This window comes from Sturnus vulgaris, chromosome 7 (genome assembly GCF_052056855.1).
Source record: "Sturnus vulgaris isolate bStuVul1 chromosome 7, bStuVul1.hap1, whole genome shotgun sequence".
Lineage (NCBI taxonomy): Eukaryota > Metazoa > Chordata > Aves > Passeriformes > Sturnidae > Sturnus > Sturnus vulgaris.
This window is the reverse complement of record NC_142249.1, coordinates 13,067,280-13,083,723: the sequence shown is the minus strand read 5'-3', so window position 1 is coordinate 13,083,723 and position 16,444 is coordinate 13,067,280. Positions and strand designations below refer to the sequence as shown.

The 16,444-nt window shown below is 39.9% G+C and overlaps 1 protein-coding gene across 1 annotated transcript in view; it reads left to right on the top strand.

The window, feature by feature from the left end:
* Nucleotides 1-16,444, top strand: part of HECW2 (HECT, C2 and WW domain containing E3 ubiquitin protein ligase 2) — a 104,536-nt gene that overhangs the window by 39,580 nt on the left and 48,512 nt on the right. Inside the window, exons 4-11 of the mRNA XM_014879429.2 lie at nt 2,881-2,956; nt 4,762-4,931; nt 7,195-7,337; nt 10,129-10,229; nt 10,777-12,114; nt 13,365-13,460; nt 15,767-15,917; nt 16,295-16,398. Coding sequence (XP_014734915.2) covers nt 2,881-2,956; nt 4,762-4,931; nt 7,195-7,337; nt 10,129-10,229; nt 10,777-12,114; nt 13,365-13,460; nt 15,767-15,917; nt 16,295-16,398 — 2,179 coding nt within the window. The remainder of the gene's footprint in view (nt 1-2,880; nt 2,957-4,761; nt 4,932-7,194; nt 7,338-10,128; nt 10,230-10,776; nt 12,115-13,364; nt 13,461-15,766; nt 15,918-16,294; nt 16,399-16,444) is intronic.

Sequence of the window (16,444 nt, the reverse complement as noted above, 5' to 3'; positions counted from 1 at the left end):
AATGTGTGGGGGTTTTCTCTTAGGATTACAAACCTAGGTGATAGCATCATTTACTTTTCAGATCATTGTCACATCTCACTATGAGTAACAGTTTCACAGATGAATACAGACTCGATACTTTACAGGAGAAAATGTGTCATAGTTAATGAGCCTGACAGCTTCTGTCTTTAATAACAATTTATAAACTAAAGGCAGCAAGGTAGTCTGATTTTGGACAAGAGGAAAAAATGCATCTCAAAGTCGCCCCTTAGACTGGGCTGTACACACTATATCATTACTGAGAAGCAGAGTGATTGTGCTGAAAGGAGAAACCAATTGAACCTGGGTGTTTTCTTGACCTTATCATGTTATCCACCAGTAGTTTTGAGATTCATTGAATAAAAGGACATCTGAACTTCTGTCATCTAAGTGTGCATTTAATGGCTTGGTAGCTACCTGGAGATCTCTCTTTCAGAGTCATGGTGATTCTTGACAGCTTATACCATCTGTTGCTGTTTAAATTTCTTACCTTTGAAAGGTAATGCAGGGTCCTGAGTATTGTACAGAATTTACACACCTGCTAGAAGGGTTAATTTTATATAAATATTATTGTTTGACTTAACAGTGCAGACTTCCAGAAATAGTGAGCTGTTAGTTTTCCTGATGAGAATGTTGTATGACAGTTCAGATGATACTTCCTAAAAATGTCATACTGGGTTAGTTACGTGTAAGTAAACCTATTGTTAAACATTAAAATCTCACTGCATTTCCCTGGTTTTAGTGTTGACCTTAAGCACAGTTGCAGTAGAGGTCACTGAGTTCTCTTGGTACTGGTTCTGTCTGTTCTTAGAGAAATGCTGTTTGGGAAAGTGGTAAGAGAGTCATGGTGTGCTCATTCCCCTTTTTTGTGGTGCAACAAATTCCTTGCTTACTGGATTTTCTCATACTGATGTTATATCACACCAGGTATTTCAGTCCATCATATTTTTGGATAAGCGGCTAACACGCTATTGTGTTATTTTGGCTCGGGAGATAGAAGGCCTGATAGAGCCTTCAGAAACATTTTTTACACCAGATGACATGGCCTTTATGCTGCAAAACCTTGTGTGTGTGTGCTGGAATGAAACTTTTCACTTGAAACAGAAGAATTGAAACTGCTGTTTAGATCATAATGGAACAGAGATTATATAGAAAAGTCATGGAAGTGCTAGAGACACTGTCACCATTCATGCTATTACAGCTGAATTGTGGGCAAATTCTATTTTCTATAACATGAAGTTATGATTAGCAATAAAAATGACATTATTTGAATTGAGTCCAACTTATAGCATGGGGAAGGTACAGAATGGGGAAGGCCTTTTTAACAATGAAAACAGTGTATGCTGAAATAAGCCCAAAAGAGGAAAGTGGAATACACAGCATTCCTGTGGCCTTGCCTGGACAGCATCACTCTCACAGTGGGATGCACCCCACACTGCTTCCATGGTATCTCTCTGTAGACAAGGGGACACTGATCCAGCTGGAATTAACCCATTGCTTTTGATGCCTTCATAATTTTGCTACCACCTGTCACTGCTTACGCATCCGTATAAAATCACTGGCATGATAATCTGAGCACTCTTGCCCTGAGAGGTGGGAAGTGCCCATGGAGCCAGCAGTGAGGGAATGGACTGGGCTGGCTGGTGAGTGGCATGGTGTGTCCCCTCACAAGACTGCTGAGACCCACAGGGATGTCAGGCTCCAACATCATGGCTGTTTCTTCATCTCTTTGTCTGGAGAAATCCACGTTTGCTAATTCCAGTGAAATTCCAATGTGCTTGCTGATCATCGTGGGAAGTATTTGAAATGATATTATTAAGTAGCTTAAAGCAGTATAAAAAGGAATGATTACGTGTTCAATGAATGCAAAGCAGCTTCCCTGCGGCTACCACAGCTCCAGAGTCATTTATCCATTTATCCATCTGGTGACTTCAAACCACTGCTCAGTTGCTCAGGGCTGCCTCACATTCTTCATCTACGCACACAGGTGTGCCCATTTTTATTCAGTTTATTTGCATCATTGAATAGATCAGACCCTGTTCTATCACTGGTATTAATCCTCAGTGCTGTGTTTGGCTCAAACTTTTTCTGTGTCACCTCTCCTGCCTGCCCAGGGAGCCATTTGTCTTCAAAGATCTCTCCACTGATGTCTCCGTGATAGATTATTTGGCTGGATGCACATCTCCTCTGTATTGAAAGACAAATCCTTCTGCTAGTTGAAAGAGACAGACATTAATACATGAGAAACTTTTATTCTGAAGTAGTGCTTTACCTAATGAGGGATTTCAGTGGAAACCAAACCTCAAAATCTGTGAAGCATAAGCTTTTAGACCACATTTATATTTAGACGTCTGATGCGCTTTTCTGTTTAAAAAGAGCTTTTGTTAATAGAGCTGAAAGCTTTTTTAGTCTCTCTTTGATCTCCTTGCCTTTTTTTTTTTTTTTTTTTTTTTCTTGTTGCACACTAAATTATCTATTTGTGGAAAGTTACAAAAGTTACATATGCTGTCACTGGACAGCTCAGTGCTTTGATGTGCATTACAAATCCATACTGTTGTTTGTTATTTTACAAAAGGGAAAGCTGTAAAAGATAGGTTTTCTCTGGTTAATATTGTCTGCATGTGTATTAGCCTATATATGTTCTGCTTGGAAGATTTGGGCTACTGGTATATTAGCATTGTGGGACATAAAAGATATTTTGCTGTAAACTAATGCTGTGGCTGAGCCTATCTGTGGTAATAAGGCAGTATTTGGTCAGATCCTTCTCTAGCATAGTACCTTAAAATTGTGTTATCGTCCTCAGGCATGTACAAAGCAGATGAAAACTTCTGTGGTGTATTTCTTTTTTTCCCTCCTCTTCAGATGGGAGTAGAAGGCACAGATGAAGGTGCTTCTGGAGCCCAGCACTCTAGGAAGTTGGTCAGCTTTACCCTATCAGGTAAAAACCAGCACTTCTCAGTGTTTTGCAAATTATTTTTAAAAAAAAGTAAGTTACTCTTCTAAATAACATCAAAGATGGAATGCTTTTCTTCTTTAGCCTCTGTAGGAGCACACTCTAGTGGCTTGAAAGATGTCATTTCTTTAGAACTTCTGTTTGTTGAAAACCAGCCAGAATCATGGATCTGCAGCAGTGAAAGAAATGGATTTGATATATCCCAGCATGAAAAATAAAGGGAAATTTCCAGTTTGCACAAGGGACAGTTCCTCTCAGATTGAAGAGTGGAAAACAACTTCTAATTAAAATGCAGTCTGGCTCCATCACTTTGAAAAAAGCAATAGCTGCAAATGGTGGTTTAGAAAGGGAAAAATTTTCACTTGTAACAGAGCTAAGCTGTCACTACAGTGAAATAGCTGTAGGGGTGCAGTCTACCAGCTTCACTTGTTTTGATTAGCACTTTATTCCAGAGAAATCTTGTGTGAGATGGAAGCATATTCAACTTGAGCAAAGGCAGATGAAATTCACTTCTGAATCTTGAAGAGCTGACAATAAAAACGTGTAGAGATTTTAGAGGTAAAGGAGAAAAAATCCACTGCTTTTTGAAGTGGCCTTTCAGCAGTTACCTGAGATAGAGCTGATAGGTTGTACAGACTCACATAGTGGACTGTACAAGTAATTGCTTTGTAAATCTGAAAAACCTGTTTTGTTTAATAGACAGTTGTGATTCTGCCTGAGGAGTCCCATGATATAATTTTGAAAGGTGTATTAACTGGTGGGCTTGTCACATGTGTCCTGTAACGTTTTCAGATTGTTCATTTGCACATGACTTTTTATTTCATTCACACATTATGTGTAGCTTGATTCTGAATATTTTGTAGGATTCATTTTTCTTTTTACCAAATCCACAGGCATGGCATTTAATTTTAGAGCAGTGAATTCTGCCTGCATGTATAATTTGTATGTGCCAGTTGCATTGCTGCATGCAGTATACTGGTGTACTTAATGGAAAAAGACACAAGTCTTGTGCTTCAGGAAACCTAGAGAGAAACAGAGGAAGGAGTATTTTAAGTTAAGTTTAAAATCTAATATTAAATAAAAAAGTACCTCTCTATTTTTGTTGTTGCTGAAGCTTGCGCTATCATTCAAGTCCTTAGTCATGACAATATGCTCCTGAGGAAATTATTATTTATTGTTGTAAGTTGTGAGGGCTGCAGTACTAAGGTTTCCCTAGGAAGAAAGAAGCGTTTTCAGAAAACTTTGCCTCCTTTTATGTGAGATGGATTATCTGCTCTGTTGTGAGAGAGTTACATCATAGTCCAGAGCAGACTTGGTAAGTTACATCTGTCAAAGACTGAACTTTTGGAAAGTGTCTGTTCACTGCATTACCTCCCATACAGTTTTTTATCTCCTTTCCTCACCCAGAAACAAAACAAGTACTGTGTGATTAATTTTGGGCAGTTTTTGTTGGGGTTTCTTTTCTTTCTTTGAGTGGAAATACTGTAGATACCTTACTGAGAAAAGCATTTGTAGGTGAGCTACAAGTTTATGCTTTTTGTTTTACAAATAACTGGAGGCTCAAATGTAAATGAGGATGTTGATACCTTTCTTCCTTATTTTCCTTTGGGGAGACACTTGATTTCCTGCTGTACACTGGATCCAGTTAATGTATGAGTACTTCTAAGTTGCTTTATTTAGTAATCTATGGTGAATTGATTTCCTGGGTAATATTTTAGGAATGCATTACTTTGTGAACTAGCTTTAATTTACTCAGTTCCTTCTTCCTTCCATCTTGTTTTGTTTTATAGATATTAGAGCAGCTGGACTTAAAAAAGGCATGTTCTTCAACCCTGATCCTTATCTAAAGATGTCCATTCAGCCAGGCAAGAAAAGTACATTTCCTACGTTTGCTCACCATGGCCAGGAAAGAAGGTCGACTATCATCAGTAACACAACTAATCCTGTTTGGCACAGAGAGGTAATGTATCCCTTTTGAGAGCTGTCTGCCAGCTGAAGCAGTGTACCAGGCTTGCATTTTCTTCTCATGCATTAGTCCTCACCCTCTGAAAGCCGTGAGCTTATTTTGTAGCTAGTTATTTAAAGTGACACCGAAATTTTAGTAATTTTAGGAACCCTGTTGGTGGATAGAAACAGTTATCATCTGCATATTGAAGCTGTGTATTTAAGCTGCTGGCAGGTTTTCATTCCCTTCTCTGCTAAAAAGGCTGAACTCACTTAGCCACCATGTAGATTTCTTGAAATTGCAAAAATAAATTAATTAAAGTTGGATTGTGTGTTGTGAGAAGAACTCTTTAAGAGAGCTTCCGCTACATGAACATTTATGCTCAGTTATTGCAATAACTGTTCATTTGGAAAAGGTATTTTCATGCTGTGTAGCAGGTGACAAATTTTCAGTTTTGTCAGGCCGAGGGGATGCTCTTTGATGTAGCCCCTGCAAGCTACATCTTGCAGGAAGGAAAATCCAGGAAGGTGTTAGAGCATCACTAATAAGGAGGGCAAACAGATAGTCTGGCAGAAGCCAGTTTGCCAGATGTGTTTGAATTGGGTAAACTGTGCAGATCCTATGGAAGGAACTCAGTCCCACAACTGTCATTTAATGCAGGATAGCCAAATCTGTGCTTTTGAAGATAAATGTTCATGTGGCAAAGTGAAACTGCTGACACACATCCATAGCCCTTTCAGGACTGGCAAGCCTGTACTGTGGTGAATGTTAATGTATTCTTTAGGAAGATGAAAACTGAGTAGGCTTTGGGAAATGTTTCCACAAATCATAAAGCAAACAAGCAGTAAAGCAGAACTGAGCATTAGTCCTACCCTGGGGTGCTTGGTTGTGGGAAAGACTGTAGATGTGAATCGTCTTAAAATCTTTTAAACAATCAAAGTTCAGATCTCTGCACTGATTCTTCAGCTTTCTGTCTGTCTGTCCATCTATCCAGTAGCTAAAAAGAAAATTTACTCTTAACCCCCTCCTTTTTTTTCCTCCTCCAGGTCTCCTTGGCTTTGAAGCTTATTAGAAAAGAGATAATGTTCACTGGTGCACACATTATATCAGCTTGCTTTAGCTGCTGGATCTTCCCTGTAGCAATGCTCTGACAACAGCAGTTATGATCCCATTACATATTTTGTCCTAGTGGTGCAGGATTGATCCTATTTTGCATCTCATACTTTCTGCAAAGTAATTTGCAATATTATAGCAAACTGAGAGTGACAAATTTTTGTGTTTATCAGAGGAACCCAGTTGTGACAGTTGCCCAGCATGAGGAAGGGATTTTATTCCTGACCCAGTTTAATTCGTTTTTTTGATGATGTTTATCTGATGCCTGCAGCTGAACTGAAGAGCTATTTCTCCTATTCGTTGTTTAAAATATCTTTGGCTACCTAACCACATGTGTATTAGGCATTGTACACATTAGGTTGTGGTTTGCTCACAGGTCATAATGGTGGCAGATAATAAAAGTATAACCAGATGACCCTGTTTTTTTCTGAGTAGGTTATGCCATACTTTGCTTGCTTATTTGAAATATCTTAAAATCTAGATGATAAATAAAAATTTTGAGTTCCTAAGCTTGTTTTCCTAATTTTTTACCAGACATCAAGAAATCTGTGAATTAGCATCACATTGTTTAAAGGCCCCAAGTGCAGGAAAAGGTTCTCTTGAAGTTTGCTGAGAAGATTTATCAACATTGGGGCAAAACTCCATAGAAAATTCTCCTCCTCTAGTAATGCTGCTCCTGAATGTACCATATACACATTGCCCTTTTGACTTCCTATCATGCATACAAAACATGAATGCAAAGCATGGTGTTGGGAGGGAAATTCTGAGCACAGCCTGGAGTGAGACACTTACTTTCTTCCTCCTGCATTGACCTGACAGTACAGCAAGGATTCCTTCTCTTTTTGCTTTCTCTTGTGCAAATAGAAGCAAGCAGTAGGATACATAGCGTTCTACTTTCTGACATAGACTGAAAATGCTTTTATCCAGTGCAGTTTCTTGCTGAGCAGTTCTTTTCAAGGAACAGCAAAAGGGAGTGGGGAACATTAAAAAGCTAGTTACATATGCAGAAATTCATTAATCAGTGTTGCTGACATTATTTTGCCATGTGGAAACTGCTGTCATCAGTCATTACTTTCGGAGTTTGCTGCACATTAGTAGTAATTAAGTACATTCTTTCTGAATAAAGGTGTATTGATATGGTGTCAAATATGTTCTTTCCTTCCAGAAATATTCTTTTGTTGCACTTCTAACAGATGTCCTGGAAATTGAGGTTAAAGACAAATTTGCCAAGAGTCGTCCAATCATCAAGCGCTTCCTTGGGAAGTTAACCATACCCGTTCAGAGGCTATTGGAGAGACATGCAATTGGGTAAATGAATACACTCTTAATGCTAACTTGTGTTCAGCAGGAAGACTCAGCATCTAGGATGCTAAGAGCAAAGAGCAACAGCCTTTCTGGCTTACTGCTACAGACCAGCAAATTTTTACTACATCTGTACTAAGAAATATATTGTAATTTTAATAGCTTTATTGCCTGACTGGAAAATGGCAGTAACCTTCTAGCCCTGTCCTGAATACATTGTGTTGGTGTGTGTCTGTCTTTTCTTTTCAGCCTAATTTCTTTACATAAAAATGTTACCTTCTGGCTAGCTAGTCAAGAATCAAGGCCTTATCACAATACAGTATGGTTGTGTGCAAATCTTTTAGAACAAGCAGGTATAATTGACTGACTTCTTGTACAGCTGAAGTCTTTTTAATTGTCATTTCAGTAATCAGAGATGTAGTATCCCTTCAGTGAATTGGCCAGGACTGCAAGGCTGTGACTCCTTATTAGTACTCATTAGTACTTATTAGTACTCCTTCTAGTACTCCAGAATTACAATTGCCTGTCAGTATGAATAGCTTACAGATGGGACTCAAAATTCACCTGTTGTGCATACCTTTTTGTAAAGGCTTTGCCTCAAAGTTTGCTTAAGTTAATGTGTCTCCACTGACTTTAAAAAGCCACTGGATTGGGCCCATGAGGAATGATGGTGAAATTAAATGGATATTTTCTTCTTTAAAGCTTAAGGTCACAGCAGTGTCATCACACTTACACAAACTGGCCTCCTTTTTCACAGATATTCCCCTCAAAGTAACAAGTTGCATAAGGGGAGAAAATCAAATTCAATTTGAAAACAGTTTTCAGCTTTACGTTTTCAAAGTGGTATCTTCATTGGTAAGTAAAGGAAGAATAAAATTGTAAGAGTAGCTTAAAATTTTGATAATACCTTCTGACACAGAATATATTAATTTTTTTTTTTAAAGCCTATCCATTTGTTTTGTAGTGGTATCCAAGAACAGTGCAGGTGTATACACAATATAACTTTTCTAAGAAGTTCCTCACCTTGAGTTTCAACAAATTGTGTTTGGTTGAACAAGCAGTTTTTTCTAATAAATTTGCACACTCCTATACACTGAAAAATAGCACTGTGATACAGGCTGGTTTCAAAACTTAGTGTAGGGTGTTTATTTTCTTGCTAAAAACCAGAATATTTTTCTGCTCTGGGATTCCTGGTGTTGTGATTGTGGAAATTACCAGTTTGCTGTGTTCATCTGTTCTCACCTCTGTTTCTTCAAATCATTAATCTGGAAGACATTTCCTGTTTTCTTCTCCATATTTCAGTTCTGTATATTTGATGTATCAAATGTATTTAGGAAAGGAGAGTCAGTATAAGAAATACGTATTAAGAATACGGGTATTTTGTTGGTTTGCTATACTGCTCTTAGAACTGACATTAAATCAAGTTTTGCATCTTCATCTGTAATATACCTGTCCATTTGCAGTTTCTGTGTAAAGATGGACAATATTTCACCAAAGGTTTTGCTAAGTAAAGTAGTGGTTAACCAAATATACAATTAACTGCTAATGCGCTTGTTATTTTTTTGCTTTTTTTTTTTTGTCAAGCAAGTATAACACCATCATTTTGGTGATGTCAAGGATGATTATTAAGAAATGAAAAGGTGAAATCCAGAACCAGCCACTTTTAGATAAATTCTTCCCCACTTTTAGCTGTAGTCAGAGCTCACAATTTTGTGTAATGAAATGGCCAGTGGCTTTTAATTTCCTGGAAAACATGATAAATGAGCACGAGAATCATCTAGAATTGCTTCAACTGAATACTGAGAGGGCATTATTCATCATGTGTCTTCCTCTATTCTTGAATGGCCTGGAGTAATATAAAACTTATGTAAAAACTGGAAACCTCAACTATCTAACTGATGACTTGTAGTACAGAGGAATCTGTGACAGGTCCTGACGACACTACTGCAGAGACTTGGGCCATAGAGCAGTGTGGAGAGGGGAGCCTGCTTGTCCACTCAGGGCTTTTTTTTTTTTCCCTAAAAGTTTATGCAAACTGTTCCAGTTTATTTCAGTAATAATTGCATTTGTTTTATTTTGCAGTAGGAATGCTCTCAGTAAAGGAGAGGTGTTTATACTAGTATAAAGTTATTTGCATAAATAACAATAATTTCCTGTGGAGGTCTTTAGTAGCTCCCTCTTCTTCCTTCAGCTGTCCCAGCTGTGCTGAGGGGAGCTGGGCTGTGAATTCTGGCTGTGCCTAAATAAAAATGTACAGCCTGGGATCTGATCCAAAGTCTCAAGCTGATACAAGTGTCTAATCTAGTCGGAGCCCCACTGAATTCGGTAACTGTTTAGAATATATTTAAAGATAAATTCAAGCATTAGTAACTTTTCTAAATCAGAATGTAGAAGTGCTTTGTTGAACGTGAAAAATTATTGAGTAGCTATTTGTACCTTTTGTACATAGTAAAAACCACAAGGGGGCAGAAAGGTTTTGTTAATTATAAAACACTTTGTATTGGGGAAAGGAGGGGGTTAGGAGAGAGGGATCTTTGCAGTTTGATTTCTTTAGAACTTAAGATATTTAGGGATGTATAAGAATTGGTGGGGCACAATCTGTATTTGGAATTGATCAAACATTGTTTTTTAGGCTGCTTTATGAGTTAACTAAAGGTATTTTACACCATTGTTGGTATTTGTGCTTTTCCATGCAAACTGGAGTATGTGGCCAATTCTAAGACCATAATAGAAATTAAATACTGAAAACATGAAACCAGCAAAATTTTAAAAAACCCCAATATTTTTGATTTTGCAGAGACCAGGTTCTCAGCTATAATCTTGGCAGAAGGCTCCCAGCTGATCATGTTAGTGGGTATCTCCAATTCAAAGTGGAAATCACATCCTCTGTTCATGAAGGTGAGAATTTGTCAATGATCTGAATCTCCAGATAGTTGTATAGAGAGATTTCCTACGTGTTTCTGTGTCCAGGCTTTTCTGGATATACATTCTCATTCATGTATGGTCCCCCTAGTACAGATTTTTTCTATTGGGATTCAAAATGTAGATATGGCAGGTACTGCCTTGGAGATAGCAGTTCCAAAACTACCAACACTTAGCATATTATCTTTGATTTTCTTGGACAGATCATAGATGAATCTGCTTATGATTCTCATTTTATGCTTGGCAGCGCTCTGTCTTTTGAAAGCAAATTGGGAATCCTTTAAAGTCATACTGCACACCTCTTAATTTTTGTACAAAACAGTATAGACTTATGCAGAGAAAATTCTGTAACTGCTGTTCCAACACTGTAGATGCCTTTGTTATTTTGATTGAAGTTTCTTCCCTTAGTTTTCTGATGGAAATAAGCAAGCATCTTCAAGGATGTGTATTTTTATTTAATTTAAGTAGAATGAACTATGTGTTGCTGCTCTGTGTTTCACATTCAGTCTTTCTGTCTCTGCAGATGCTTCACCAGAAACAGTTGGCACTTTGCTAGGAACCAACTCCGTAAATGGAGACTTGGGGAGCCCCTCTGATGATGAGGACATGCCAGCAGGACATCACGATACATCCACAGTGTGTTCCAATGGCCCAGTCTTTGAGGAATCTTCTGGAGACACAATCCTGAGACACTCTTTAAGGACTAGTAGGACTCTGGAGACAGACCAAGACGAGCTGACCTCTGGTGCTTCAAGATCATCCCCTCCCAGGGGTCGCCAGGACTCACTAAATGACTATCTCGATGCAATAGAACACAATAACCATCCTAGACCAGGGACGTCTGCCTGTGGTGACCGTCCTCGAGGAGCCTCCCCAAAACTGAGGAGTAGCTTCCCTACTGACACAAGACTTAATGCTATGCTTCACATTGACTCAGACGAAGAGGAGCACGAGCTGCATCAAGACCTGGGTTTTCCATCTTCTTTGGAAGATGATGGTGGTTTAGTAATGCTTAATGGTGCTACCAGAAATGTTGAAAGAAACGAAGTAAGTTCCTCATCAGATCAGGTAATGCCAGGGCCTGCAGAGAGTGAAAGGCTTTCATCCTCTGATGCTCCTTTGCCATCAACTGATGACCAGCAAGACTCTGTCCCAGAGCTTCCCCCTCCGGAGGAAGGAGGCGAAAGCCTGCAGGGCTCTCAGGCTGAAGCCGCAGCAGAGCAGGCTGGCAGCGAGTCCCCTGCCCCTCCGGAGGCAGAGCAGCCTCCCGGCAGCGCGGACACGGCAGCTGCTGAAGCTGCAGGAGGCGGCAGGAGGGCCGTCAGCGAAACGGAGTCCATTGACCAAGGCTCGGAGCCTTCGCAGCTGTCGTCGGAGACGGAGCAGAGCGATCCCGCTCGCACCGAGAGCGTCAGCGAGGCCAGCACCCGGCCCGAGGGGGAGAGCGACGCCGAGGGCGCCGACAGCTCCTGCAACGAGAGCGCGACCGTGCGCCGCTCCTCCGTGGAGATGCGCTGCTCCTCCTGCGAGAGCGCCCGCTGTCCCGAGACTCCGGCCTTCTCTTCTCAGGAGGAGGAGGAGGGAGCCTGTGCCCCCGAGGCGGCTGCGGCCGAGGCGGGGGCCGAAGCCCAGGAGCCTGCGAGTGCCGCTGGGTCTCTGCCTGCGGTGCAGCTACCGCAGGAGGAGGCGCAGGAGGCGGACGCAGGTGAGCTGCAGGACCAGGAGGAAGCAGAAGAAATCTGGCAGAGGAGGAGAAGCCTGCAGGCGGCGGCTGCCCAGAGCCAGTCTCAGGATGAAGAAGTTGAAGGCGCACAGGCAGCTTGTGAGGGTGCCACAGCACAGCTGGAAGGAGCTACTGGAGGTAACAGCTGCAGGAGGCACTTTGGGGAGTGACCTCACTGCATCTGAAAACAAAGGTCGTTAATATCACACTTCCATTATCTTTCCAGATTGCTTTTGTTCCTTTGAATTTATTTCTTTCTTCAAGAGACTCTTGGGGGTTTTTGATTTAATGAAAAATCCAAGCCTGAAATATCCAAAATGTGTTTCCTTTAAAATTGAATGTATTTTAATTTTTGAGGGAGTAGTGAGGGGGATGAAGAGGAGGAAAGAATTCCACAAAATATTACCCTGCTCCCTAATGAAAATGGTAATAAGGAACAAAACTCCCCAAAAGTATGAAATGCAAAATGGAATTTATATCTGGCTCTTTTCTTTTTAATATGTTATATTAGCATTAAAACATAAGAGTAATCAAAAGAAAAGGGAAAGGAAAAAGAATAATTTTTGGTCAACTTCAGGCTCTTTATTGTCCTTTTCCCAGTTCCTTCTCTATACAGATGGATCCTAGCACACTGGAACCTTGGGAGAAGAGTAATGTGTTACCCAAGTTAACACTGTAAAACTCTTATTGATTCTAAAATTATTTTAACAGTTGAGAATTTTCTGTCTCACTAAAATCCCTGAAAGTAGAAATGCGTCCCTAATGAATTGTTTCCAAGCAACTTAAATAATGACTTATCTGTTCAATTTCTTCAGGGACTGAAGTGTATCCAATCAAGTGGGTTTCCAAATGCATCTTTTTCATAACATACCAAGAGCTAAATAGAAGTAATAATTTCTTCTTTTCATAAACAGGTTATTGACTTGGATAATAATTTTGCTGTTTATTTCAAATACTGTCAATACAGCATTTTCTAGACATTTGGGATGCTCTTTATTAGGTGTCAGATTGCATCATGTTTTTCAGATCAGTTTGGCTGCAGCTTGGAAGGACACACCTCCCACTCTTAAGGTTTCTGAGGAGGCCCAGGTGGAGCTTTGTCCTGGGGTATGGCTCAGGCACACGTTGTTTCCATGCCCTGGCTGCTCACAGATGGATGCAGCACATCCCAGAGGTGATGTTTCCAGGGCCAGGACTTCCCAGAGGAATCACTTGCCTGGAACTGTCAGCATAACTTACTCTGACCCCAAGAGCAGATGACTGTTAGATATATCCTGAAATATCATAGTCCTGCAGGAGCTTTTAACACAGCTTGCTCAGTGTAGAGGCAACTCTAGGGCTTCCCCACATTTACTGTAAAAAATAATTTATGTGTGTTTTGGTTCCAGGGTCTCCTGCCAATGGCCATCAGCCCCTGAGGTCTCTGCCTTCGGTGCGTCAGGACGTCAGCCGGTACCAGAGAGTGGACGAGGCTCTGCCCCCAAGTGAGCTTCTCCATACTGTAACTGGGGGATAAGCGGCCTGGGTCTCATTCCTGAGAGTTCATTACGTGTCCTTTTTGAATGTGAGAGTTGAGAATGAGCAGCTGACAAGTTGGAAGTGAGGAGTGATGATGGTTGAGTCCAGTGTTGTTGTTGTGATAATTACACCTGTCGCACACAGACTTGCTGAGTGTCACCCATGCAGACAGTGCTGCCTCTCCTGTGTGCAGTGCACAGGGACGGGGAGATGAGGTGATGGTGCTTGTGAGGCACTGTGAGGTGTCAGGCACTCTGAAATCTCTGAATGCTTCTTGTGTGCTAATGATCTACAAAGGAATATACAACATCTTTCATATCTGGAGATAACTTAAAGATGTCTGTGCTTTCCTTGCATTTTTTGACACAGAGTGAAGGTTTTATATTAAAATAAACCTGGACATTAAATAACAGTTAGATGAGCCTTAACCAACATATGCATTGTAATTTTCCTAATGCATATGAAAAATATGTTGCTGTCAATTATTGGACTTACTTGCTTAAACTTCAGAAAGTGAAAATCTATTCAGTATTAGGTATTCAAAAAAGGAACACTCCCCAAAAACAGGTACACAGCTAATAAGCAAACATTGCTTTAAACCAAATATGCAAAAAAAGAGTAAATTCAGACTCAGTGAAGTCTGTGGCAAAGCTCTGTTACTTAAAAGGAGTTGGGAATTAAGGTATTTAGTGTAAAATGAGCAGATCCCTATTTCCCAGTGTGGTGTGGCACTGTGTATGCTCTGTAATTGGAGCAAGTCAGTGGAAGGAGCCTGATAGCAGAACACAGATATAACTGTGTATGGAAAGCCAGGATGATGATATGGTTGTGCTCCCTGCTGGTTCTGTTATAATCAGATTAATCCTGTGCAGATCTAAGAGTTAATTAACTGCCACACTATTATACCAGTTCTGCATTTTACAAAACTGTGTCTAGGAGACAGATATTTCAGAAATGCACAGAGATGGCTGGCTCAGTTCTGTGGTTTCAGAAGAAAACTATACACTATAATAATTACTTGGAAAAACTGCTGAAATGTTAGAGGAAAAGCTTTGGCTGCGTTGTATTTTAACATTTCTGATATTTGCTGTGTTTCTGCACAGTCATGCATGGCATGATGCATGTACACATCCCCCCTTTACAGTCAAAGCCCAATACAATCTCTGTGTAAATAAATCATTTGCTAATATGAATGAAGTCTGCTAATCATTGCCTAGATTCATTTTTTTTCTCCAAAACTCTGCTTTCAGATGTGTGACAGGTTTAATATTTTAATACTGAAAAAATCAGTGAAAATATTAAGAATATGATTTTGAGTAGTAAACTGTAATTTCTTTTAAATTAAAATATGTGTATTTCTTTCAGTCTTGTGTTAGGTCAAGTTGAAGAACAAGAGAAAAAAATTAAATATTTATCTTTTATTTCTCCCTGTAATGTGCCACAATATGCTTCAGTTCCTACATTCCTGGGGAAAAATTAACAAAGCTTGACCATGAAACCTCGATGAATGACAATTTTGCAATTCAGCAAGCTATTTGTAACACACTTGACTAACAGTGATTTGATGGAATATAGCATTATGTAGGAACATAGCAGAAGACAGCCTTTTCCATCACAACACTGATGCAGATGCTTTACTTTGGAAGCCATTGCCCAAGTATTTAAATACTTGTGTATTTAGAATTAAATGCAAGAAAAAATGGTTTTCTTCTGCAATAGCATGTTAAATGGTGACTGTGTCAGAATTGGACAAGAAAAATCCCAATTTATTATACAGTGCTTTAGGGCTTGACAATTAAGCAAGATAATGAATTCTCATATGAACACTGTTAGGGGCTTTTTTTCTTGTTTGGTTTTTTTCCCAATGAAGAATTCTGTTCTTTCTGGAATACTTGGGTGTTTTATTTTGTTTACAAACTCTGGTTTAAAAACTTGAGTATTTTTATTTTATCAGCAGATACTACTTTCACTTAGACTTACAATATAGATACTCTCATCTGGACACCTTCTGAGCTCTCAAAGACTGTTTTTCAGCCGGTTTGCTGAATGGTTTGCATGTTTTCTGTAGTTGCAAGTGTCTAAGAATCAGGCATGTCTGTTTCTGTATAGATGTGTACTTTTTATATACATTATATATATATCTGTGTTGTAGTAGTAATTATTACTATTGAGACTTGAAACAATAGAAGGGGTTGTAAAAGCTAACGAGCTCAAACAAATCAATGAGTAAACCCCAGGCCCCCATAGTTTACAGTGTTTTATTGCTCCTTAGACTGGGAGGCTCGAATTGACAGCCACGGACGGATTTTTTACGTGGACCACGTGAACAGGACAACAACGTGGCAGCGACCCACAGCTCCCCCAGCCCCCCAGATTCTCCAGAGGTCCAATTCCATCCAGCAGATGGAACAGCTGAATCGCCGGTGAGCATCACCCTTGGAGCTTGTGAATTTGGTGTGCTTGCAAAGCTGCATTCACCATTGCAGGGCTGAGTGTGGAGACAAGGCCACAGCTGCTCCCACAGCTGGCCTTATGTGGTTATTTTTATGTGGCTGTTGCTTTTAGTTTGCATGTGAGCTTCCAGAACTTTTGTGTTCCACCTGTGATCTTAAGATCATTATGTGACCAAAAGTAATACATCTGATAATGGTTGTCAGAAATTCAAAAGGCTATTAATGCAGAAATCAGAGGTCAATATTTATTAACCTACGTGGCAGAAAATATGGGCAGGCTCCCTTGAAGCCAGAATTGGGTGATAGTTACCATATACTATATATAAAGTCCAGTTTTCCAACCCTAGGTACCAGAGTATCCGAAGAACAATGACAAATGACAGGCCTGAAGAGCACACAAATGCCGTGGATGGAGCTGCAGAGGAAGCTGAATTTCACCATTCTAATTCAGGTTAAGAAAAAAAAAATTTTTTCCCCTTCTCCAAAGAAGGGAGCAC